This window comes from Lissotriton helveticus, chromosome 12, assembly GCF_964261635.1.
Source record: "Lissotriton helveticus chromosome 12, aLisHel1.1, whole genome shotgun sequence".
In the NCBI taxonomy this organism is placed as follows: Eukaryota; Metazoa; Chordata; class Amphibia; order Caudata; family Salamandridae; genus Lissotriton; species Lissotriton helveticus.
Genome location: NC_136073.1, coordinates 371,075,307 through 371,100,419, shown reverse-complemented (window position 1 = coordinate 371,100,419; position 25,113 = coordinate 371,075,307). Strand labels below are relative to the sequence as shown.

General features: G+C 46.1%; 1 protein-coding gene across 4 annotated transcripts in view; it reads right to left on the bottom strand.

Annotated features, from left to right (window-relative positions):
* Window positions 1-25,113, bottom strand: part of TDRD12 (tudor domain containing 12) — a 3,388,409-nt gene that overhangs the window by 3,097,188 nt on the left and 266,108 nt on the right. For 3 of the 4 annotated variants that reach the window (XM_078668261.1, XM_078668260.1, XM_078668262.1), the window contains exon 3: window positions 7,692-7,856. In XM_078668261.1, the coding sequence (XP_078524387.1) occupies window positions 7,692-7,856 (165 nt within the window). Of the gene's footprint in view, window positions 1-7,691; window positions 7,857-25,113 lie in introns of those variants that run through there. The other variant, XM_078668263.1, reaches the window with a different exon arrangement.

Below are 25,113 nucleotides of genomic sequence, written 5' to 3'. Positions count from 1 at the left end.
CCGATGAGGTTCCACCTATCAAACCCTTTTGACCTCCATAAACTGCCTAGTTTCTCAGAGTCCTAAAGTGGAGTCGCGAATGTCAATTTATTACCCCACCCAAGCGAGTTAGTAGTGTTGTGCCAAATTTGGACTGATTGTTTGGTGGGGCCTGTTAGTGTGTATTGTTTAGGACGCGAGTATAGTGCTCTACCATAGTTCCCTCCGGGGAGGAGCCATCTATCCATGGCATAACCGGGGCGACCGTAGGTGCCATGGTTGACGGCTGCTAAGTGAGCTGCCCAGTAGTACTTTTGATATCAGGAATGCTAATGCCCCCATCGTACCAATTCAGTGTCAGCTAATTTAGGGCAATATGTGGCCTTCCTTTCCACAGCAGGTCTCTCTGGAGGCCCTCAATTTCTTTAATAATAAAGTTATTATGGGGCAACCCAGTCTCCCTCAGAACCTGGGCAATACAGTTTAGTGTATACAATGGTTCCGTCGGGTATGTAACCTGATTGCTTCAAAATATGAATGAATCACTCAACATATAAATTAGCCATGGTTATATCAATTAGCATGTCGTCTAAAAAATCATTAAATGCAAATCCAAACCAAAACAGGGTAATTGTACGTTTTAATCTCTGAATTGTTTTTCATTCAGAGAAACCCTGTGCCAATGCATACAGAGTAAATCAGTACTCAAAATACTTTATACTGAACGGCGCATCAAGTACAGTGGGTGCAATGTGACCTTTAAGTTAAAATCAGGTTGATATCCTTGGCTTATACTATTTAGATGTATATTATTTGCATTTGCCTCTGTGGTGATCAACAGCATGAATGTTCAACGATAAGCATATTCTGCATGAATTGGCAGAATTTTTAATAACTATTGTGTAAGTTGTTAAAACTCAAAATGTTTTTAATAATCCTCCATCTTGGGTACCACTATTGTATAGCCAATACCAAATTAAACCAGTATGGCCACAGACGTGCTGAGAGGAAGGGATCAAACACTATATTCTACTAGAGGGTAATCAAGGCTGGGAAGCAGGCTGTCCAGAGAAGTCAGGTGATCTTTCTCCATAAAACCCATTTTGACAGTTAAGAGCCATGCAGCATGAAGTGAATATGCTACTTACCAGTATGCATCTGTTCTTGGCATGTAGGGCTGCTAACATTCATATCTTAGCATTAGATCGCCGCCTAGTGTTGGGCTCGGATGATCGCACATTGTTGTCCTGGAAGAGTCTTCGAAGTATCCTGAGATAGGTGGCTCCTCCCCTGGACTACAGTGCGCATGGGCATCGGCTCCATCCCCAGATTGTTTTTCGCCATTGTGGCAGAAGATGGAGTGAAAAGTGTAAAGGATGTCCATGCTAATGAATAAATACAATAGTATATCTGCAGCTGCGACAGGCACCGGGGAGGAGGGCGGGCGATATGAATGTTAGCAGCCCTACATGCCAAGAACAGATGCATACTGGTAAGTAGCATATTCAGTTCGAGGCATGTGGGCTGCTAAATTCATATCTTAGCATAGAATACATAGCAGTCCCTCCATCAGCGGCGGTTGCCCGTGCCAGCTGCAGAAACCTGAAAAAGTGTCTTCAGAACAGCCTGTCCTACAGCAGCTTGCTGCTTGGAATGCACATCAACACAGTAGTGTTTTGTAAAGGTATGTGGTGTAACCCACGTGGCTGCTCTGCAAATATCCTCTAAAGGAATGTTCCCTAGGAAAGCCATGGATGCCCCCAGTTTGCGGGTGGAGTGCGCTCTGGGGGGTATTGTTAAAGTGCGCTTGGCTTTTTGATAACATATCTGGATGCACTTAACAATCCATCTGGCTATCCCTGCCTTGGAAATCGGGTTGCCTTTGTGTTGTGGTGCGAAGGCAACAAAGAGTTGTTTTGTTTTTCTAAAGGGTTGTGTTCTGTCTATGTAGTACATCAACGCCCTCCGTACATCTAAGGTATGGAGCATTCTTTCCGCCACCGTTTGCGGGTTTTGAAAGAATGCTGGTAAGTCAATAGTTTGGTTTAGATGAAACTGTGACACCACCTTCGGAAGGAATTTGGGGTTAGTGCGTAGCACTACCCTATTTGGATGAATTTGAATGAATGGCTCTTGGATTGTGAGCGCCTGCAGCTCACTGACACGCCTCAGAGACGTAATAGCTACAAGGAAAGCTACTTTCCACGTAAGGAACTGGAGTTCACACGAGTGCAGTGGCTCAAATGGTGGTCCCATCAGTCTGGTGAGAACGACATTGAGGTTCCACACCGGAGCAGGCGGTGTTCTTGGGGGAATGACTCGTTTCAGACCTTCAAGGAAGGCTTTAATGGCGGGCACTCTGAAGACAGAGAGGTGCTGCCTGTTCTGAAGATAAGCCGCTATGGCGGATAGATGTATCCGAATGGAAGTGTACGCTAGATTGCACTTGTAAAGATGCAACAGATAGCAGATGATGTTGGGGATAGATGCATCTAGCGGGTTGATGTCATTGGCTGTACAGTAAATGACAAAACGCTTCCACTTTGCAGCATAGCATGCTCTAGTAGTTGGTTTCCTCGCCTCCTTGATGATGTTCATGCATTCCGGAGGTAGGTTAAGGTATCCAAACTCTAGGACTTCAGGAGCCAGATCGCCAGGTTGAGCTGTTGCGGATCTGGATGCTGAATTTCTCCATGGTTCTGCGTCAAAAGACTGGGCGTGAGGCGCAGTCTTTGATGCTGCACCACTGAGAGTTCGAGGAACGTGGTGTACCAAGCCTGGCGCGCCCACGTTGGAGCAACTAGGATGAGAGTCATCTCGTGCTGCCTTAGCTTTCTTGCGACCAGCGGTATTAGAGGGGCTGGCGGAAAAGCGTACGCAAATTTGCCTGACCAGTTCATCCATATCGCATTCCCCTGCGACTGTGGGTGAGGGAACCTGGCGGCAAAGTGTTGGCATTTTGCGTTCTCTTTTGTGGCAAACAGGTCTATCTCCGGATGACCCCACTGCTGGAAGTACGGGTGGAGGACAGATGGGTGTAACTCCCACTCGTGCATTTGATGGCTGTACCTGCTGAGCAGATCCGCCATCTGATTGTCCTTTCCTGGGAGGTGTTCTGCCATGAGGAAAATGTTCCTCTGAATGGCCCACTTCCACATGCTCTGAGCCAGATGAGACAGCTGTGGCGAGTGTGTGCCTCCCTGCTTTTGAATGTAGTACATCGCGGTCATGTTGTCCGTCCGGACTAGCACGACTTTGTTGCACAGATGTACAATGAAGGACTTGAGCGCCATGAAGATTGCCATCAGTTCCAGATAATTGATGTGCATCTTCTGTTGCTGCGTCGTCCATAGTCCCTGCACTGTGTAAGTGAGCACATGAGCTCCCCATCCCTGGAGAGATGCGTCCGTTGTCAGGACAATCTGCGGCACAGGCTCTTGGAACAGTCGGCCCTTGCAAAGGTTGTGTGGAGTCCACCAATGCAGAGAGTCGTATGCCCGACTGGTAACCAACACTAGGTCTGTCAATTGCCCACGAGCCTGTGTCCACTGATTCGCTAAGCACTCCTGGAGCGGGCGCATATGTAGCCGTGCGTGAGGGACTATGAAGATGCAGGAGGCCATCATGCCTATCAACTGCATGAACACTCTCGCTGGAAGCGAGTGTTGTGGCCTGAACCTTTGGATCAGAGCCTGCATGCTGTCTATCCTGACTTGGTTTGGCTGAGCCATGGCCGTCAGGGTGTTGATCGTCGCACCTAGGAATTGCCGGACATGTGCCGGCTGAAGATGCGATTTTGGGTAGTTCAGGGAGAAACCCAGATCGTGAAGAAGGTGAATGGTAGTCGACATGTCTGCGGCGCACTGTTGCTCTGACTTGGCTTGCACGAGCCAGTCGTCTAGGTAGGGGTAGACATGGATGTTCTGCCTCCTGAGGTGCGCCGCTACTGTCGCCAGACACTTGGTTAACACCCTCGGGGCTGTGGTGACTCCGAAGGGTAGGACCTTGAACTGGTAGTGCCTGCCTTGAATAGTGAACCTGAGGTATTTCCTGTGTGACGGGTGTAGTGGAATGTGGAAATAAGCATCCTTGAGATCTAAGGTTGCTAAGAAATCTCCCTGGTTTAGCAATGGAAGAATCTGTTGCAGTGTAAGCATGTGGAAATGTTCTGACAGTATGTACAGGTTGAGGGGACGTAGATCTAGAATGGGTCTGAGAGATCCGTCCTTCTTTGGAATAAGGAAGTACAGGGAATAAACCCCTGTGCCTTCCTCTCCCACCGGCACGAGCTCGATTGCTCCCTTTTGCAGCATCACCACTACTTCCTGCTGCAATAAGAGCAAGTGCTCTGCGGACATAGGCCTTTGCCTTGGCGGGATGTTGGGTGGAGTGGACCTCAACTCTAGGCAATAACCATACTGGACTAATTGTCGCACCCACCTGTCTGTGGTGATGTTTCTCCAGACGGGCAGGAACTGCTGCAGTCTCCCCCCGACAGGTGTTAGGTGGTCGGGGGGCAGTGACAGAGAGTCACTGTTTGCTTGGAGCAGAGGAGCGGGAGCTGTTATTTCCTCTGCCGCGACCTCTGTTGCTGTTATTTCTGTAACCTCCCTTGTTCTGTTTTGTGAACGAGGATTGTGCCCCACCTTTAGAGAACTGGGATTGTTGACCCATTTGTCCTCTGGTGACTCCACGTGCACCTGAGCGACGAAAATTGCTGCCACGAAACTGTTGTGACTGCAGGGCCCCCATGGACTTAGCAGTTTCTGTGTCCTTCTTTATTTTCTCTAGGGTGGTGTCAACATCTGGACCAAACAGACTTTCAGGATTGACTGGCTGATTAAGGATTGTTGTCTGAATATCCGGTTTAAACCCTGAGATGCGGAGCCACGCTTGTCGTCTCAGCATAACGCTAGTGTTGATAGCTCTAGCAGCTGTGTCCGCAGCGTCAAGTGCACACTTGATGGCTGCGTTTGAGATTAGCTTTCCTTCCTCAATGAGCAGTTGGGTGGCTTCTTGGAACTGTGGAGGCAGGTGTTGTACAATCTGTTCTAGGGTGTCGTAGTGCGCCCTATCGTAACGCGCCAAGAGTGCCTGTGTATTGGCGATGCGCCAAAAGTTTGATGCCTGTGCAGCTACTCTTTTGCCCCCTGCCTCTAGCACTTTGGACTCCTTATCCGGGGGAGGAGCTTCACCCGTTGTCTGGGAGTTGGCACGTTTCCTGGCATTGGCGACCACAAGAGAGTCCAGTGGCAATTGTCCCCGGATGTATGCGGGGTCCGCAGGCGCAGGTCTGTACTTTTTTTCAATGCGAGGGTTGACCACTCTCGCTCTTGTAGGCTCCTTAAATATGTCCCCAGCATGCTTGAGGACTCCTTTAAGCATAGGCAGTGTCTTTACTGTCCTTTCAGAGACTGAAAAAGTGTCGAAAAGGAAGTCTTCCTCAACCGGGTCGGCATGCATGTCCACATCATGATTGGCTGCCGCCCTTTCGAGTAGTGCATGAAAACCTGCTGAATCCTCAGTCGGGGATGCACGTGCATTAAAAAGCTGCGGGTCCTGCCCCACACCCTGGGTGTTCTGGTCACCAGTGTCATCATATGAATCCGGTTGTGCAACAGGTTCATTGATAAGGAAATTGTACTGCTCGTCTTCATCATACCCCTCACCCGCAGAGTGTTCTGGGGAGGGAGTAGGGCTCCGTCTCGGAGGAGGCTGGATTGGTTCCGTGAGGCCTGAGGCGTCAAGGGGCACCCTCTTCTTCTTTAGTGGGATGACATAGGAGTCCACTGGCTCCGAAGTGATTTTCCTCTTATAGAGGGTCAGTTTGCCTGTGTCAGCGTCGATGAAATGCTCTGAATCGTCCACTGATTCGAGCACCCGACGTGGAAGCGGGCCAGTCGGTGAAGAAATCACCTGTTTCGGTGCCGATTTGGTTGAAAATGCTTTCGGCGCCTCCTTCGGCGGCAAAATAAAGAGAAGTTTCCCAGAAGGCTTCGCTGGAGTGTCCTTTTGCGGCTGCGGCGATGGTATCGGAGCCGACGGGGCAAAGGCCTTATCCCTGATTCTTTGCAGTGATTCGGCTATGAGGGACGGCTCACTCACAGTTTGTTTCGGCGCTGACGAGGATGGTCTGATCTTTCCCTCGGAACCGACGTCCTTGTGGGCCTTGTGCGCTTTGGGCGCGGATCCCGTCTTAACCGCCTCCGATTCCTGTGTTCGGGGCACAGACTTCTTTCCGTGTGCCTGCGTAGCCTCCTTGGAGCCGACTTTGGCGGGCTTGGACGGCGTCGTAGCCGCTGACCCGTGCCGACCATCTTTTTTGGAGGACCCCTCCTCTGGCGTCGGTTTCGATTTTGCAGCATCGGAATCGATGGACTTCTTCGACTTCTGCGGACCGGAGGTCGACGGAGTCGATGGGGTAGCGGGCACCGTCGTTTTCACCGGCACGGCAGCCATCTTAGGGACACTCGAGTCCTTAAGTTTCGGTTTCGTTTTCGGGTCGGCCATTTTAGGTGTTGTCGATCCCGATGGTTTCGGTTTCGGTTTCGAAACAGTCTGCTCAGCAAGTAAGTCCGTGGCCGGGCCCGAAGGCGGGGCTGTGGCTTGCGGCAACGGGTCTTGGGTAAGGCCGACAGGCGATCCCGTGTCCCGGTCGGTATCCTCGTAACCTTCGGGGCAGAGCTCGTCCCCCGAGCTGTCTGCCGCGGCCCCATAAATCTCATCGTCGTCTCCTACCTCGTCGACGTATTCAAGGCCTTGACCCGCGACTCCGTCGTCGTCTCCCGGATCCGCCTCGACCTCCGTCTCGGGTGGGGAGATTTGGAGATGATGACCCTGGTCCTCTTCGTCCTGGTCGCCGAAGATGTTCTCCGGATCCGGGGCCGCTTGTTTAGCTTCCATGCGCACCGCGCGCCGAAGCTTGAGAGTCTTCTTCGAGCGGAACTGTGCACACAACTTGCACTTGCCGTCGTCGTGGTCAGGCGAAAGGCATTTGTTACACACGGGGTGTAGATCGATGTGTGGGTACTTGGACCCACAGAGCGGGCAGTACTTAAACGGGCTCCGCTCCATGTCTGAAGAGTTTTGCAGTCGTGTCGCGATGAGAAGGCCTCAAAGTTCCGAGAGCGAAGAAAACTCCGCTTATCCCGGCTCAAAGAGACGGAAGACTCGAGACCGTGCGCAGACAATACCGACGCAAGAAAATCGAGGCCTTTTGGCCGCTAAAAGTTAGTTTTTCTAGGTTCCGACAGTAAGACGTCGAGACCACATCCGAACCCAATGGCGGAAAAAAACAATCTGGGGATGGAGCCGATGCCCATGCGCACTGTAGTCCAGGGGAGGAGCCACCTATCTCAGGATACTTCGAAGACTCTTCCAGGACAACAATGTGCGATCATCCGAGCCCAACACTAGGCGGCGATCTAATGCTAAGATATGAATTTAGCAGCCCACATGCCTCGAACCTGTACATAACATACCTACATACAAATCGATGTCTCTTGACCTGACACAGGTGGTATCATATTGCAAGGGATTTCAAGTAGTGAAAATTCAGTTCTCCGAAGCAATTCATGAATCCGTATTAACAATTTTAAATAACCTATGCGTATAAATAAAAACTTTTTCAAAACAACTTTGGAAACTGCTAATAAATCAAATCAGCAGTCAATCATTCGTTCATGTTAAAAAACAAAACTCTACAAACTCACCTGTCCTTTCTCTAAGGCACTTGGCTTTATTTCTTCAGTGTCTCTGTACGTTACACTGTAAAGACGATTCAGCTCTATGTACAATCTTTCGTACTCCTCTGCATTTTCTGGAATTGCTCCGAAACCTCTTCTGATAATTCCCCAAAAACATCCAGGGTTCTCAATCTGTACAAAGCAAAGTACAAACAAATTTTTATAAAACAAACAGAGGCTAAACCTAACTGCAATACAACCAAGCACAGAGATCTGTACTGGTAACCACCACCTATAACAACTACTTCACTTCTTTATCAATAGCTCCATTCAGCATTTCTATTTGCAGCAAAGGAACCCTAAGCCAGGTAACGAAGGATTGGTGGCAGCCAGTAAGAGTCCTTAGAGGCAAAACTTCATGCACCCTTTAAATTCTTTCCCATCACAATGTGGTCTATGTAGTTTCAGGCCTCTGGAATTTTTAACAGGGCCTACAAGTATGAATTATGTTCTGGTCAACTTCTTTGCAATCAACCAAACATATACTCACTTCCAGATCCTATGTATAACAGTACTGTTACAATGACTCATTTGTTCTGTTCCCTTAATTCAGTTTAACTTTGCCTTTGTCTGCTGTATACTGAAAATTCATAAAGATTATTTTGAAATACAAAAAATAAAGACCATCACCGCCTTCAAATGAGTCCTTTAAACACTAAAAAAACACTTTAAAAATAGAAATGCCTCTTCAGTCAACCAAGCAAGTGTTTGTCCTTGCTTACCATCAGTAGCCTAGCATTCTACGACTACGAATTGATATTCTGGGTATTCCACAGGTCTCTTGTTTGAAGCAAAATAACGTTTTGAAACTAAAGTTGAGGCAAAGGTATTGTGTGAGAGGACTTGATAGAGACTCCACTGTACACTCAATTGCCTTTCTATGGCCCAGAAAAGTTCACCAACAGCTTACCATCCACACATTGGTCTTTTGAGTGGTCAGATTAAGATTCCTCTTAGGGGCAAGTCGATGGAACCTCTGCTCTCTCTCGAGGATTGATGTGGGTAAAAATACTGGCAGGATAACAGACTGCATAGCGAGGAAAAAAGTCACAACCTTCTGCAGAAAGATCTACCTGGTCCTGAATATAAGTTTGTCTCGAAAGAAAGGTGGTATCACCAAGAGCACCTGTAGTTCAATCAGGCACCATTCTGATTTAATCACAATGAAGAAGGCTGTTTTTAGCACCAAATCAGCTGTGCATCAGCTCAAAAGCTGTGCACAGGAGAAATGTTAAGACCAAGTTCAGGATGCACGGAGGCAACAATAAAATGCTTTTATAAAACGCATCACAGAATAGCTTCTTAGGTAAAGACAAAGGCTGAGAGGGCCAATTAATAAATATTTCACTGTAACCATCACAAGGCCTTGCCAGGCTAGCAAACATACAAACTGAAGAAAAACAAGGTTTTGCTTTTAAGTGGGTAAGTGCTTAAGGCACACCACCAGGCAGCAAATCAATCATAAAGTCCAGCAAAGAATAACTTCACAGAAGTGTGTCTGGATGTAACAAGGAAACCAACCACCTCAATTGTCAAGTCAAATGCATTTAGTTGCAGTAGCTTAACCTCTTTCTAATCATGGAGATGGAGACCGATGCAGAAACCGGACTTGTTAATGATAGGACTTCCTCCCAAAGCAGAACCCTGATCGGAGGACAGGTACTCAAAACTGGAAAGCTTTGGGTAACACCTTCCTTGCCCAGTCCAGGGCAATGACAATGACTTGAGCCAGGGGTGTTGTGATCTTCCTTAGAATGAGAAGAGGTACCAGTGAGTGAAAGGGCATACAGTAGTCAGTCCTTCTACTCCAGCCAGAATGCCTCTCCTAAACTTCTGTGGAGTAAATTCAACACAGACTGGACGATACTATACATTCATTGTTGGTCAACAGATCTAGCCAGGGCATACCCCATCGATTGAAGACACCATGAGTCACCTCGGGATGGAGAAGCCATTTGGTCCATTGGTGTTCACCTGCTCAGTTTGTCTGCTCTGGCATTTCGACACACCACAAGATGTTTGGTAACTAAGATGTTCTGCGCCTGCAGCCATACCCAGAGGCACTGCATTTCCTGACACAGGATCCAGGACCCCACTCAACCCCGCTTGCTGTAGAACCACACGCTAGCCTATTGCTCTTGAGGACCTGAACTACAGGAGGGAACCCACTTGAAGGGTCAAGACTCAAAAAGGCTGGGTCCAGGTAAGGGTTCAGGATGGTTGGAGGCTTTTCTGTCCCTGGATCTGATCAGGATGCCAAACAACTAGCCCTCCGAGTCCTTCTGGAAGTCTTGGGTTCAAGCAAGAAAGCAGGTCTCACGCAGCAGGGCAGTCCTTGGAAGGCTTAGGACAGGCATCAGGAAGCAGGGCAGTCTCTCTGGAGTACACAGCAGCCCACAGGTAGCAGGTAAGTACTCAGAGACCTGCCAAAGGTCAAGAGAAAACTGAAGAGTGGGGCCTGCAAAGCAATTTGTTAAACAGGTTCCCACTTTGAAGTAGAAGGAGCTTCTGGAGTTTATATTTAATTTACAAGCACTGGGTATGTGGTGTACCACTTTACTGGGGCCTCACAAGTAAATTAAATACCAATCAGGTGTAGGCCAATGTGACAATGTTTTAGTGAAAGGGAACGTTAGCAGTGGTAATGTGCGTAGAGTCCTAAGGCCAACAAAAACTAATTCAGCAAAACAGGAGGTTAGAAGGCAAAAATGTTTTGGGTGTGACCCTGCTGAGAGGGCCAAGTCTAATACTATGGGACCTCAAGACAGGTATACAGTAATAGGCACTCTGAAAGTTCAAGGATGCCATCCTATTCTCTGCATCAAGAGCGGGCAGGATGAGAGGTAGAGTGCGCATTCAGATCCCATTCTTCCTCAGAAAGGCTTTCAATGACAAAAGATCCAAAATAGGTCTGAGAACTCCGTACTGCTTTGGAATGAAGCAGCGCGAATAGAAGGAGTCTTACCATCTGAGTCCCCTACCTTCTTGATGTCACACTTCCACAGAAGGTAGGCTTCCTGAATCAGGATAATGAAGTGACGCTCCGAAAGTCACAGGTATGGAATGATTGTGGGGTCGGAGGAAAGAAAGGGCAAGGGATAACTGAACAATCTGTAGGACCCACCTATCCCAAGAATAAATCTCTAGCCGGAAAGTTAATTCTGTATTCTGCTCCTATTGGCCAAGCATCAACCTGTTAGGGCAAACTACAATGGCCAATGCAGCAGGGAAGAAAGAATTAGGTATGCACTGCTCATGCAGATTCAGATGGACTGTACCAGTGCTGCAGTCCCAAAAGGACTGGGCCAGCTGTTGCAGGACAGGTGGAGAGGTCTGACAATCTGTAGGCTGGCCTGCTGGAATAGGCACTTGGCTTGGAAATAGTTTAATTAGAGCCAATAGTGCTGTGGTGATACGGTCCTTCAATCATTTCAAAACTGCATCATTTTTCCCCTAGGCATCTAGAACCATTGAAGGGCACAGTCATTAGTGATGTCTGCAAGTATCCAGAAAACCCACATGGTCTAATCCAGGCATGTGTTCTGAGCATGTCACTGATGCCATTAGCTATGCAATGCCATCTTTAGTTCCTAGGCTCGCCCAGAGCACATACTTGGCTGGGTCCTGACCATAATGCATTACTTAGGCCAGTGGTTCCCAAAGTGTGCCCCGCGGCACCCCGGTGCGCCGTGATTAGAAGCCAGGGGCGCCGCGCACTCTGCATCTCAATGAGTGATTGATGGAGAAAGCCTTTAATTCTCACACATGGCAGACGTTGCCCCAGGGCACGCATCTCCTTGTGTTTTCTTCTCGCAAGCTTCATGCGCATTTCTGCTTCAGAGAATTCAGGACTGTTCCCATGAGGCACAGGGTCAGACTGATTTGCATATAGCCATGTCTGAACTGGGGTGGCAGAGTGGGCTAAAGAACGGTGATGGATTAAACCCAGATCCTTTGACTGGGTGTGAGTGTTTGATTGATTCAGATGCTCCGTCTATCACCACCCCCTTTTGTACCGCTTTTTGCCGCCATAAGTGTGGCAGGGTATGCTCAGACGTGAGTCCCTTGCTCACTTTGCCACTGGATTCAAGCAAGCCGGGCTGAAGACGGCTGGAATGCCAGAAACCGGTCCTCGGAAGCTTGTTTCCGGTCCAGGGAAGACATGGCTTGGCAGTTCGGGCTGGACTGTTCCCATGAGGCTCAGGGTCAGACTGATTTGCATATAGCCATGTCTGAACTGGGGTGGCAGAGTGGGCTAAAGAACGGTGATGGATTAAACCCAGATCCTTTGACTGGGTGTGAGTGTTTGATTGATTCAGATGCTCCGTCCATCACCACCCCTTTTTGTACCGGTGATCCTCTTAATGACACTGAATATACATACCCCACTGACTTGTCTATGCCTGATTTGGAGACCCGTGTGGCTAATCAGTCCTGTTTTCATTTGAAACTGGCTCATCCCCTTCAAAAGTTTCGATATTTGCTTCCTGGTTTAAAAAACATTTTTTGATTTCCCCTTGGACTTACATTTGGCTGGTACTTGTTGCAATTTTCTTTATTCATGTCCATCTGATTTGTGGTGTATTTTTTTCGTTTTATAAATGGACAATACGTTCAAGAAAGAACTTCAATTAGACTGATTGATGGAACTTTGGCTCCCCACTCCTCTTCGGACATCATGAAGAGGGACCAAACTTTTGTGAATATAACTGCTTGGCCCGTTTTAGATGGGATTGTATGGGATGCTGTAAAGTTCCAGATACATGTTCTCACAGAGGTTATTAATGTTCCCTATGAACTCCGTGTTTCTATGGGGGATGTGGTTAAACAGAATATTTGCTCTGATGATTTGGACGTCAACGCCGTAAAGGCTTTATTTTCTGATTTGAAATACTATGTTGCTTTCGATGCTGAAGATTTATATTTGGAATCTGCGAATTATGGTGATTTGTACGGTTACCAGCATTTTGGCAATCACTTTCTACATAAGACAAATTCATTTAGAAATGTGGTTAACTACACAAAGTGGGAGCACTGTCCCGCACCTGTGGAACGCAGCTCGAAAGAAAACTTTCAAAAGTGTTTATTTTACTGATTTTGACCAATCAAACCCTAATGCATTTTATTTTAAGATGACTGAGAAGTTCTCTTCCAAGGTTAGACTTACCCACACTAAATTACTGTATTCAAAGTCTTTTATTGACCAGTTGGCTGTTGGGGGCTATGAACTGTGGAAAGATACTATTGATCTTAAATCTGTTTGGGGTTCTAAAAGTTGGCAATTGCATGGCACTGAGGATTTGCATCGTGCCTGTCTCATCCCAAACCATATGTTGTTTTTGAATGCCACTATTTCACAAACCACCTGCTTTGGATTGGCTACTTCTAAAAAAATTAATGCTCCTTCATTTCCCGATTTGGGTGAATTTCCCCATTGGAATAATTATACCAGTGCTTCCCGTAAGTGACTTACAAGCCCCGTTGAGAAATTCCTCTTTTAATGTTTCCAGCATTAATCCCGAAGGCTGGTTGCTATGGCAAAAAAGTGCAGATTCCTGCCAGCACCGTTTTCTGGGTCTGACCCCTGGCTATACCGAGGTTAGAGTTGATCCACGCTTTCAGACTCAACATTCAGTCACCACCTATTCTGTAGGCAAATTATGCCAGAGTTGGCTCAGACATTCATCCTTGGCGTCTGTTAAGCTACATTTATCCAAACTGACTGCCACTGTTGAATTAAATGATTTTGTTAAAGGTCCTGCAGCAGGCAGATCAAAAATATTGATATATGCTACTTACGAGGAGGTTTGGAAACTGTTCCAAATTAAAGCTGCTTCTAGGCTTGGAGCTATAGATCAGGCCAATTTAGATAATAGCATTAACACACTTTCTTCCCCGGTTTTACACACTAGATAATATTGTATCATCTGTGGTTGATATCGTGCAAGAAGATGTTGCCGCACTGTATCATGGGCAAAATTCATTGCATTCTGTTATGCAGTTTGCATGGACTCTACAAACGTTGAAAAATGGCAGGGTGCCATGAGATTTCATGAACACAAGTTTGTTATTTCTGCCTTTTAATTTGACTGTTAAACAACAACTTATGTCAATGAGGGAAGCTACGTTTTCACTGTTGCATATTGAACAAGCATTTACAATGCAATGGTCTCGGCAATATTATAGTTAGAGCTGTTGGCATTGCTCTTTTAAAATTTTTTTTGCATATGTGAGACTTATTGCATTAGCAGAGAGAGAGTGAGGTATATAAATAGAGAGTGAGGTAGTGAGAGAGAGTGAGGTAGTGAGAGAGTGAGGTAGTGAGATAGAGAGAGTTAGGTAGTGAAAGAGTGAGGTAGTGAGGGAGAGGGATGTTGTGAGGTAGTGAGATATAAGCAGAGAGTGATGTTGTGAGGTATTGAGATAGAGAGAGAGGTAGTGAAAGAGAGAGTGAAAGTGAGTTAGTGAGATAGAAAGAGAGCGAGTGAGGTAGTGAGATAAAGAGTGAGTGAGGTAGTGAGATAGAGAGAGAGTGAAGTTGTTATGTAGTGAGATAGAGAGTGAGGTAGTGAGAGGGGTGGCAGGCAGGAGACCACAGACCTCTTACCTTGATCCTAGCTCCTATGCCTCGATGCCTCACAGTTTCCACGGCGTGCCAGTGAGGCTGTGCAGAAGGTGACCAGCAGGAGACCAGACCCTAATCTCTTGAGTGCAATCATACACGGACAGCGGGGCAGAAGGCAAGAAAAACACGAGTGCAATCAGGGGGAAGAATCTATCAATGGAGCAACACTCGCCAACGAAAACAGTTAGCAGTGCAAGCTTGTGCAAGTACCTTTATGGAGGGAAGCGGTCCGCAGATAGGTATATGTTGCACCATGCCTCCGCTTAAACGCACACCTTGCCAAAGCACCTAAGAATAAACGCAAGCACTGATCCCAGGCTACGCATGTGCAAGCTGGCCTTGAGCATCAAATGCAAGGAGGAGCGGACGCACAAAGGCAAAGTAGGAGAGCAGTCAGGTACATACAGCTCCTGCAGAGCTTCACATGTACATGGCCCGGGGTCATGCTTTCGCTGAGTGTATCCCGAGAGCCGTCAGAGAGGCAGCACATGCTCATTACACTCATTGTGTGATACGTCACAGCATTGCACTGATCACTGGAAGGTTGCATGCTATGCTGAAGCGATGACGGGCGCCAGTATCTGGAGGGAGGGGGGTTGTGAAGGACATTAAATTGGAGGGGGGTACAGATGTTCCAGGGAGGGAATTCCAGATGCAGGCTCCACTTTCACAGAAGCGCCGTATCCCGCGTCTGACACTGTTCCCTTGGTTCATCGGCGTGAGCCGAGGGTTGGCAATCTGGCCTCAGTGCCTGAAAGTGAGGGTCCTTCTGGTGGGCGGGGCGTAGAATCATGAATAACATCCTGCAGTGCACGGTCAGTCAGTGAAGGCTTCCCCGTCCCTTCAGAGCTGGCCCACTGATGCTTCCTAATTGCAAAACTAGAAGTACCGCAGCTGCAGGGAAAGTGCACATCGAACCAGATGGATTGGGGAAAGAGGCATGTGACTCACTGGATCGCAGACTGGGGAGGGGTGTCTGCAGCTGCACAGTAAGAAGAAGGGAAAATAAACGAACATGCGGAGAATGACGGATGGGCTATGGGCAGTTCTCCAACATGGTACACAGGGAAAGGTCGTGCCGAAGTGCCCTGGTGGTTGAAGTGAACAGGGCGGGACTGGCCAACCCATGCAGCTTTTTTCCACGGGTGGCTGTACCTGAGCAGTAGATCCCTTTGCCGCCCTGGCCTGCTATCTAGGGGCAAACCATGTGTCCACAACAACCGGTTCCCTCGGCGCTGAAGAGCGTGCTGCTAATGGAAGAAATGCGAAGAACACCCAGGCATGCTAGGTCTAGCCGCTACACTGCCTCTAGGTGCTAGGTGCAGCGCTTAAATGTCACTAACCCCGGGACTTCTAGCTGTTCCTTCCAGTCTGGATCGGAAGGTCGAGTACACACAGCAAGAGAAGAAAGGTCGACTGTGTGCCTGTAATATGCCATGCGCAGGTACGGGGTGGGAGTGATGTCGGCATGGCGTGTACAACTCTCATCAGCCCAGCCAACGCTGCTTCCTGGAATTGTGCACTCAAGGCCCTTGACGAGTCTGACACAGGCTTTCATTTCCAATCCCGTGAAAGGCTCCCAGGCCAAAAGTTGAGTTTCAGGCACTATACCTCACCCTGGCATTCCAGCCGTTTTAATCAAAGGTGTTGTGGCATTCGTTGTTGGACGCCAGGCTGATGGACACGCAGGACACGGCCAGCACCAGAAGCACCCAGGTGAGGCACAGCGGTGCCTCCGCCATGGCGGCCCGGAGGTTGGGGCGGAGCTGTGGGCCTGGGGTCTTAAGCTGAGCACAGAGCGCCACCGCCTGTCTCCTCCTGCACAGGGTGGCCCTCCAGTATGCCCGGCCCACCCAACGTCCTGTGTCCAGGTCTGCCCTCAGCACCCAGTGCCTCTCAAGGGCATGTTGTGCGCCGCAGCTGCAAATTTCCTGTCCCCGTCTGGGAGCCGAGGTTTGGGACGCAGAGTCCTGGCACCGCTTTGATACTGTCACAGTGAGCGAGTGCAAATGAGCAGAATTCCCAAACTCTTGTTTTTGCCGCCCTCTCCCTTCTGCCGCCCTAGGCGACCGCCTAGTCTGGCCTAATGGTGGAAACGGCCCGTGCTTTGAAGTGGTAAAATAAAACCAGCCTCACAGAACACCCACGCAGGTACACATAATATGAGTGGCTTGCACAACATTAACCACACAGACCTGATCGGCGAGAACACGCACATGCAGAAGACAGGCACCACCCAAGTCTGTCTCCGAGATAAAATGAACTTATGTTCCGCTGAAATACAAAAAGGAGGAATCCTCAAGGAGAAGTGGACGCACTATCTACTGTAGCCCCAAAAGTGAGAAAAAGGCCAGTGGGGTTACTACAATGGAGTATCAAAAGAAAGCACATTATTTTCACATGTAAATAGATTTTTAATACGTTCAGAGCGCTTTACATAGCACCAATTACGTTACACAAGGACACACATTCATTTTGTGAGGCACGGGGATTTGCCCAGAATCACAGGAGGTTTCCGCGATATTCCCGAGACTCGAACCGTGTTCCCCAGGTCCGAGGTCGATCGCCCTAGCCGTTAGGCCAACTCCTCTCTTACCACTGAATGCAGGAGCAGGTTAACTGAGTCATGCCTTTCGTTGCAGAAGCAGCATGTACTATCTATGTTTGGGTGATGCTACAATGACCCATGCTTATCACATGTGGTGTACTTGTAGGAAGAGAAAATAAACTTAAGCACTTTCCCTCCCTCGATGCTTCGATGCACCAGAAATGCTTTAATATCAACGGGAGGCAGGCGAGCGTGGGTGAAATAAAAGAACCAGCGTTTGTCGGGCGATCCGCCCATCCTGCATAAAGAGAAGACTGCGACCTGTGTACTTTTGAGAAGAGGGAGGAACACTACAAGCTGCTCTACCAAGTCGCACAGATGAGAGAGTGTGTGCCCTGAGAGCAGGCGTGAGCACGAGCAGCGTTCTGAGTTGTGGGAGGCTGCTTTCCAGGAGGACAGCAACTGGCCACTGCGAGCACGTTCGCACGCGCGTGGCCGGCGCAAATCGCCTCCTTCGGCAGAAATGCGCGCGGCCTGGTGCTGTCCTCCTCAGAAGCTGAGCCGCTAACTATAGGTCTCTGGCAAGAGCGAGCGAAGCTCCCTTCTAGCCGAGACCTAAAAATTGGAACTATTACCTTTTTTAGTGGCAGAGTCCAATTCGGCAGTTTGGCTCATCCATGGGTTAATAACTCTACCTTTTTCCCTTTTCAAATCTGCAATTGCACGGTTCTTGTAATGTCCTTGCACCGAACCTTGCCTGTTTTAAAAGGCACTCCAGCCCCAGCTATTACACCAACATTCACATTGCTTGCAAACGGTAGTTATTGGTTATTAAATAATGAAGATTTTTGTGGTATGCTTGCTGGTATTCCTCATATCGTTACGGTTTCCCAGCGTGTAGTTTGCTCTAAGAATGTCGTATTTCCTCCTCCACATGGGAGGCTCTATGTTTCCATCTGGCCTTCTTTCCCGACCTTGAAAGCAGATTTCAACAAGATGAGTCAAATAAGAGCTCTTTTGTCCCAGAAGGAAGTACCCCTTACATCTGCGCGCGAGACATTCGTCCTTCACGTTGCAAATACTCGTACTGAGGTAAATGCCTTGTTAAACACAGACCTGCCCCTGCATTTCGGTGCTTTGATTCACACAATCTTTAATGCCTTGTCGACCACGGTCCTGGCACACTTTTTTAAAGTAGTAAGTTCTGGCCTTGTGACCTCATTCCAAACTATATTTGGTGTAATCCCTGCATTTTTTCGAGTGTCTTCGGTGGTTTCCCGTTACTTCTTGCTTTAGGCACGGGCATACTGCTGTTAATTTGTTTATTCCAAAATGGATGCACAGTCTGTGCCCCACGACGATCTGTCCCAGCTGCTCCAGGTTCATAACCGGATGCTAGAATACTATGGATCGCTGCCTCTGGCAACTGAGTGTGGCGTATGGTTTATCTTTCCAGTTCTCATTCTTCACTTGCGTGTAGCCTGTATTCCATTGCCTGGATTGCGGATTTGAATGGGCCCTGGATTTGTGTCTCTGCAACACGGTGTCTCCAGACCTGGATTTTAATCTACTAATGAATGAGTCCCTTATTTGCTAATGAAATAGATTGTTCTAGTGCCGGGATTATGGCCTGCGCAGTGGCTCATGGGGTTTAGGCAATTGGAACATTTGGACTTCGGCCAATGACTTTCTGGCGCGCAGTTATCTTGAAGTAAGCCCGAGTTGTCCTCTGATGGTGCTAGAGGCTCCGGCAATCGAAGAACATGTATGTTCATTTCCATTACTTAATTGAATGGCTGAAATGTTCATGGATGATGATAACGACTTCCTATTGGAGGCAGTTGCAACTTATGGTGATTATACGCTGTTCATTTGAAGTGTGAATTTTTATTCTCTGCTTCATAAACACGGACTGAACTCGTGAATATTTTGATCTCTAATGCCTTAATGTTTTTCTACATTTTTGAGGTCCTTTTTTCACACCATGGCCACCTGTGATTGGTTTCACCGACTTAATTACTTTTCAATTCGGATTTTTACTCCCAATTCCCCAGTTTGGCAAAAGTCTAGAACTTGGTTCTGTCTCATTCGAACTTGAACTCTGCGTGCCATGAAGCTTGCCACTTTTATTGTGCGTTCCCCGAACAAGGGAGTGTGTAGTATGGTTTAGTGCCTACCTTTGCGTGCATGTTATGTTGGCATGGCTTATTAGAAATGTAAACACCATTTTACTCTTTGCTGCTTTTGCACACGACACTGAATAGTTGTTTTTGTAAGTTAGCCTTCACGGAGGTCTGCACATGAGAATAGGTTTATTATTAGACATCTCTAGACATACATCGTGCCCCTAGCCTGAACACTGAGTGTTGAGCCGTCAAGGTTATCATAACATGTGAGTTGTTTATCGGTATGTCCGAGTAACGCATTCTAGACTCAACATTTTGGCAGCTGTGAGCCAAGCAAGATTCTGGCGCCTTTATCATTGCACACTTGCCATGATCTCACACACTTGCTTGGAAGATTTCTTTTCCAGGGATGCAGAGAGCCTTGCTGATCGAGATGTAATTTACTCTTACTGCGAGGAAAGGTAATGGGGTCCCCCAAACCAAGCCCAAGAGACCGTCTTTAGTTTATAATACATAGTTCCTATATCGGGAGGGTGTTAAAACTAGGCGCTATATGATCTGTTTGCACCATCAGTGTAATATGATTTCTCCTTTTGTATTTTATGTAGTTGTAACCATGCTGACCATATTATTGTTGGCTAAGATACTGCACATGAGATCACTTTGTTAAAATAAATATTTTAACCTTACTGTGTCTCTTATTTTACTCCTATTGTGGACTGGTATGAGAGTATAACAAAAGAGTCTTTTCACTTCCCACAATTCCTGAGATGGTCCTAAGTCGCATGTTCTAGGTTGCCTAATCATTGGTTACTTTGCTATAGGACGAAGAGCTAATGGGACACTGATGCTAGCTGGTTGGGGTTTTTCGAGGTACTGAGGTGAGTTTCCGGTACACCACAATTCACTAATGTTCTAGGTCTCTGTGCCTCATTGAAAGGCGGCTCTACCCTTAAGAGTCATTGCAATGGAACTGCACTATACGGTTTATGGACTTCATGAACACGAAAATCCATGCATCTATGTCCATGCACACAGGTTGGCACGTTATGACCCCCTGTTTGCACAGGTATTGAATGCCTAGGGGGGGCTCTGCCCTGCCCCATTTATTTCCTCTCCATCATGGTTTTCATGGTTCTACAACTGCCTTGTAAACCCTGAATGAGAGAAAACTCTTAATATGCTTGCAGGGACCATTGCAGTTTAGACAAACCATATTGTGGATTGACTGCTGCTCCTACGTCAGGCTTTTCCCTGACAGAGCTGGCGGTCACAGGGTTGCTATACTGCCAAGGATGTAATCAAGTTCTCACACTCACTATGCGGCAGTGGCTAAATCTGCCACCGCCACGACTCCACAATTGTGGCGGACATTCCAATACCAGACTTGTAACAGGAATCTAAGTATTTTCACTCACAATTTGAACAAAGCAAACAATTCTCTTATGTACTGTTTACTGATTCCAATTTTAATTAAACTGTTATTCAATATGTAATATTAATTGAATTTTTTTTACTACAGTCTCCCTTCATGCATTTTACAGACTTTAGACCAGCGTTGCAAGTCCAAGCATTTATTATCCAGAACCAGCATTTTAACCATGAGTCATAATTTAGTTTACTTATTTTTCTGCCGTCTGTCCTCTTTCGATTTTGTGACTACTGTGCAAGTCTGATCCGAAGGCACCAAAAGCAGACATTTAACTGAGTTTCTTGAACGGTTTACTACTGTGTCAGTTATGTGACATCTTCATAGTTTGTTCAAACTTTGCTATTTCAACTTTCACAGACAGAAAGTAATATTTTCTTGCACATTTAGACTACTCTACTTGTTTAACATTAACCGCTGTAATTTTATACATTTTCTTAGTAATTTTTTTATAACAGGAGAAATCGCTTCTGTAGGATACCTAGCCGGTCATTGTAGTCTGCTTATTTTAGATAAGTGTCTGTGTAAATCATATTTATTTTTGGGAAAAATAAAATTTGTCATCTATATTAAATTTTCAGGCACTTGTTAAAAAACAACATTGTACTGCATTTATGTGAGCTTTGTTTTTGGAGTAAGTGAATTCTATTTTATAGTCTACATGATAATTATGATCATTCGTTTGTATTTGAATTTAAACATCCCTATACTTTTTACAGACTCAATCTCTGGTAATATAGGTATATTGTTCCTATTTTCTACAGGTTGTAAATATTTTAGAGAGCTTTATCCTTTTTTTCTGAATTAGCAGGACCACCAGCAGCAGCAGATTCCTTTGCTACGCAAAAGGGGCAGACACCATGGAGCTCTCCAAAACCTCCCTTTACCACCGCTCCCTTCATCCAACAGAATCAATCCTACTTTAAAACCATGAGAATGTGTAGAGGGAGTCTGATTTTTTTTTACCTCATTGAGAGCATTTTAAATTTCCACTAGTGTGTCTATCATCGAATTAAAAACAACCACACCATTTTCAATTTCTTATAGCTTCCCCTTTCAACTCCTACTTACCTCTAATTTACACTTAAATGGAACATCTTGAAATACTTCAAAAGGAGGTGGAATCTCTTCTGCAAGAACCTGCCTTTTCATTAATCATGGAACCGGAATTAAGTCCTGTATAACATTCCTTTGGACACATTAAGGATGTTGGTTAACGTCCATCCTGGAACGAATGATGTGTAAATTTTTTTAACAGCCTTTGACATACTTAGTGTGGTCAGACCCCACTTTTTTACTTGAATCGCTCTATTGTTCTGACCATTTGTTGCCTTGCATCAGACTCAGTGGACTTAACAACAATGTTGACCAAACTTTCAAAGTTCTTGCATTTTTCAGTTATTTATAAGGTAATTATTTGCTTTAACTCAAATTGGAATGCTGAATGTACTTTTACAGTCATAGAAATGTTCCCTTCCAGTATGAATGGTCTGCAAATCAAATAATACTGGCCTTTTGGCAATTATTTTTACACCTACTCCAATAGTACTAAAGTTATGTGTTAATTATCGGATTAACGATATGTTGATGCAGTTTTACATTTTTCCACTTTATTCATTCCAACACCTATCAGTAGTTTTTCACATTACAGAAAAAAAATCCCACTATGTTTCTAGAAATGGAAAAAACTAAATGTGTACAATAATGTGCACTAGTGCAGCAGTGCATGTAACGACTCCCTCCAAGGATTCATTACCGTACTCTTTCTTGCGACCACATCAAGATAATTTTTGCATTATTCTGGTTTACTGGCATCCATACCCAAGTAAAATAACGATCTATTTGAAATTTGTAATAGGGGAACAACATGTTCATCCTCAGGAAAAAAAAAGTGATTTTAATATCAAAATCAAAGCCAAAGTAACAATATAATTGATCAATTACATACTGAAAAACTTAAAAAAAGGAATTCCCCATGAATAAAAGCATTCTGGTAGGGCCTTTGAATGATCGGTTGGGTTAATCTTTGCCAACGCATCATTAATAGAATGGAAACCTTTCTTTACAAGAGAAAATTTTTCATTGTATGTCAAGAACCGATGCTTTGGATTACACAATTCAAAGCTAGTACACCAACAAAAATGCAAGTGATAGAACTGGCATTAAATATAATCTTATATATCTTGGAATCAGAGTACCTCTATGCGCCATTAAGGATATCTATCCTACAGCCGCGCCCCATTAGAGAAAGCTTTCAATGACAGTGCCCCATGGACAGAGTAAGCTCCGATTGGAGAGGTGTCTCTTAATTCCTCCTGCCTATCCCAGTAAACCTGTATCAAAATATTAGGCAATGAAACTGCACCATGTGTTTTAGTCAGAGCTATTACCAGTTGTCTGACTCATTGTTGACATGTGTTTACTGTCGTCGCTTTATAGGCCGTGAGCGCTCTGACCACACATAATTTAGAGACATTCGGAAAGGTGAAATCGGACAGGAGACGAATTACCCTTAGGTCTTCAAAATATATGAAATGTAACTCCCTTCAGAGAGACAACTCGGACAGTAAGATCCAAATCACTCACCTTGACAACCCTCCGGCAGGATATCGAATATCGAAGAGATGCCAGTTTTCATGGCATCTGTTTTCTGTATAAGTACTTATTAGGTTTCCATGTTCGCAACAAATTTACGACTTTAACATCCTATAGGCTAAAGTCCCAAGTTCCCGGAGGCACAGATTCCTCCTATTAGTTTGCAGAATAACGGATGTTCCATGATTGGATTAGCATCTACAGGGACATGTCCAGCCGATCCTAATGTGTTGATTTACCTGTAAGCTAGACTATCCTTTTCCAAAGAGGCGAATAAGTTAGACATAGACAACATTCTCTCCCATCTGATCCATCTGTTGTCAAAGACACCAACTCCCACATCTAGACCATGTGGAGCCGGATCTCTAGGTAGTACTGGCTGACTAAGAATTTGCAAACTGTGAGGTATTGTCTGGATAAAGGCCTGGCACTTTACTGCACTTCCTATTACTCGCAAGGCCATCAGGTGAAGAACTCCAGTGAGAATGAGGTGATGGGGATTCCCTAGAGGATCCCGTAGGAGATTCTGAATCTGGGGTAGACAGATTGGAAAATTCAAAGAAAGTCTCACTAGTACTGGAAACCATCCTTGTGACCTCCAGATTGGGGGCATCACCGCCTGATCTGCCAGCTGTCTCCTCACTTGTGTTAACAATCATTATCATCGCAAAAGGGTTTGGGAATGCATAACCATACTCCTCACACCAGACATGAATCAATGCAACAACCGCAATCGCTTTCGGGCACCACTTATAATATCTCTCCAGTTTATCATCCATTAAAGAAAGCAAAGAGATCTATGCAGAAGTCCCCCAACGTGAATGTTGTTCTTGGAACACCTTGAGGTGTACTTTCCAAAGACTGGTATCCTTTATCATTGCTGGAGCAGCAGTTTGCAAATTTGTTTGGCATTCACCGAAGTTGTTTCGACAATATCTATATCTTGTTGGACAGACAGTAGTCCCATAGATCTTGCACCAGATCAGATGGGGCTTTGGATCTTGTACGGCCTAGATGTTTTAGTTATTGTTTCGCTGCCACATTTTCTATTTTGAGGATGACAGCATTGTGCCTTGTCCCTGGTCCAAAATTCACAAATTAGGATCCTGCCATTAATTCAAGGACATTTTTGTGAATACTGTTCTGTTGAAGAATATTTTTTGCTGGTAGATATAGCCCTGCACCGAGCACCCGAGCCAGAACCTCCGGTGTATGATTCTTAGACAAGGTCAGGTTGGCATCTGAAAATGGCCCAACAGATCCACGCCTACATGCGGGGCAATCACCATTTCAGCTTTGTCCTGGCTTCCTCCTAAAGGGGCATTAATTCTGAATAATTGTGACCTCTACGTAGGTGTGAACACTTGAGGTGCTGAAGAGCCCTGTAATGGAGGGGAGACATAAATACAAACGGTCTTGAGGACGATAGGAGTTCCACCTTTCTGGACAGATGGCCAAGAGATAGTGTGTTTGGCTGGTGTACGTCTAGGTTTGTGTCTGTTCTTGGACAATTTGCGATATGGAAGGCTCACAGTTGCGCTGAATGAATCTACCAGAATTTGCCTCTTTTTAGAGGTGCTTAGATGTTACTTGGATTAGTAGATCACAACCATCAGGGACTATAGCAGGTTTACTGTTTGCTGCAGTTAAGCGTGAAAGCGTTGAGGACATGGGTTCATTATGAGGATATCGTCCTGATGGACTAAAAGGCTGAGCCCATCCAATTTGAGCCTCTCCATCAACGGCTTCATCACCTTGGTTGAGCACCACGGAACATAGGATAGACAGAAAGTGAGTAAGGAGAACACGAATAGAAGTGTGTTCCACTGGTAATGAAAAAACATCTTTGAGGGGTTGGAAGAGCAGGATTGTAAGGTATGCATCCTTGAGGTCCAGTCAGACCACCCAGTACTGACCTTATTTAAGTATATTGAAGACATCTATATTTTCCATTTTGAAGTGGTGGTAAGTGAGCCAGTTGTTCATCACTAGGCTATAGACCTTAATCCTGCTTCTCGATCAGGTAGATGTTGCTGATAAAACCCCCCTTGGTGGAGTGTTGCGGG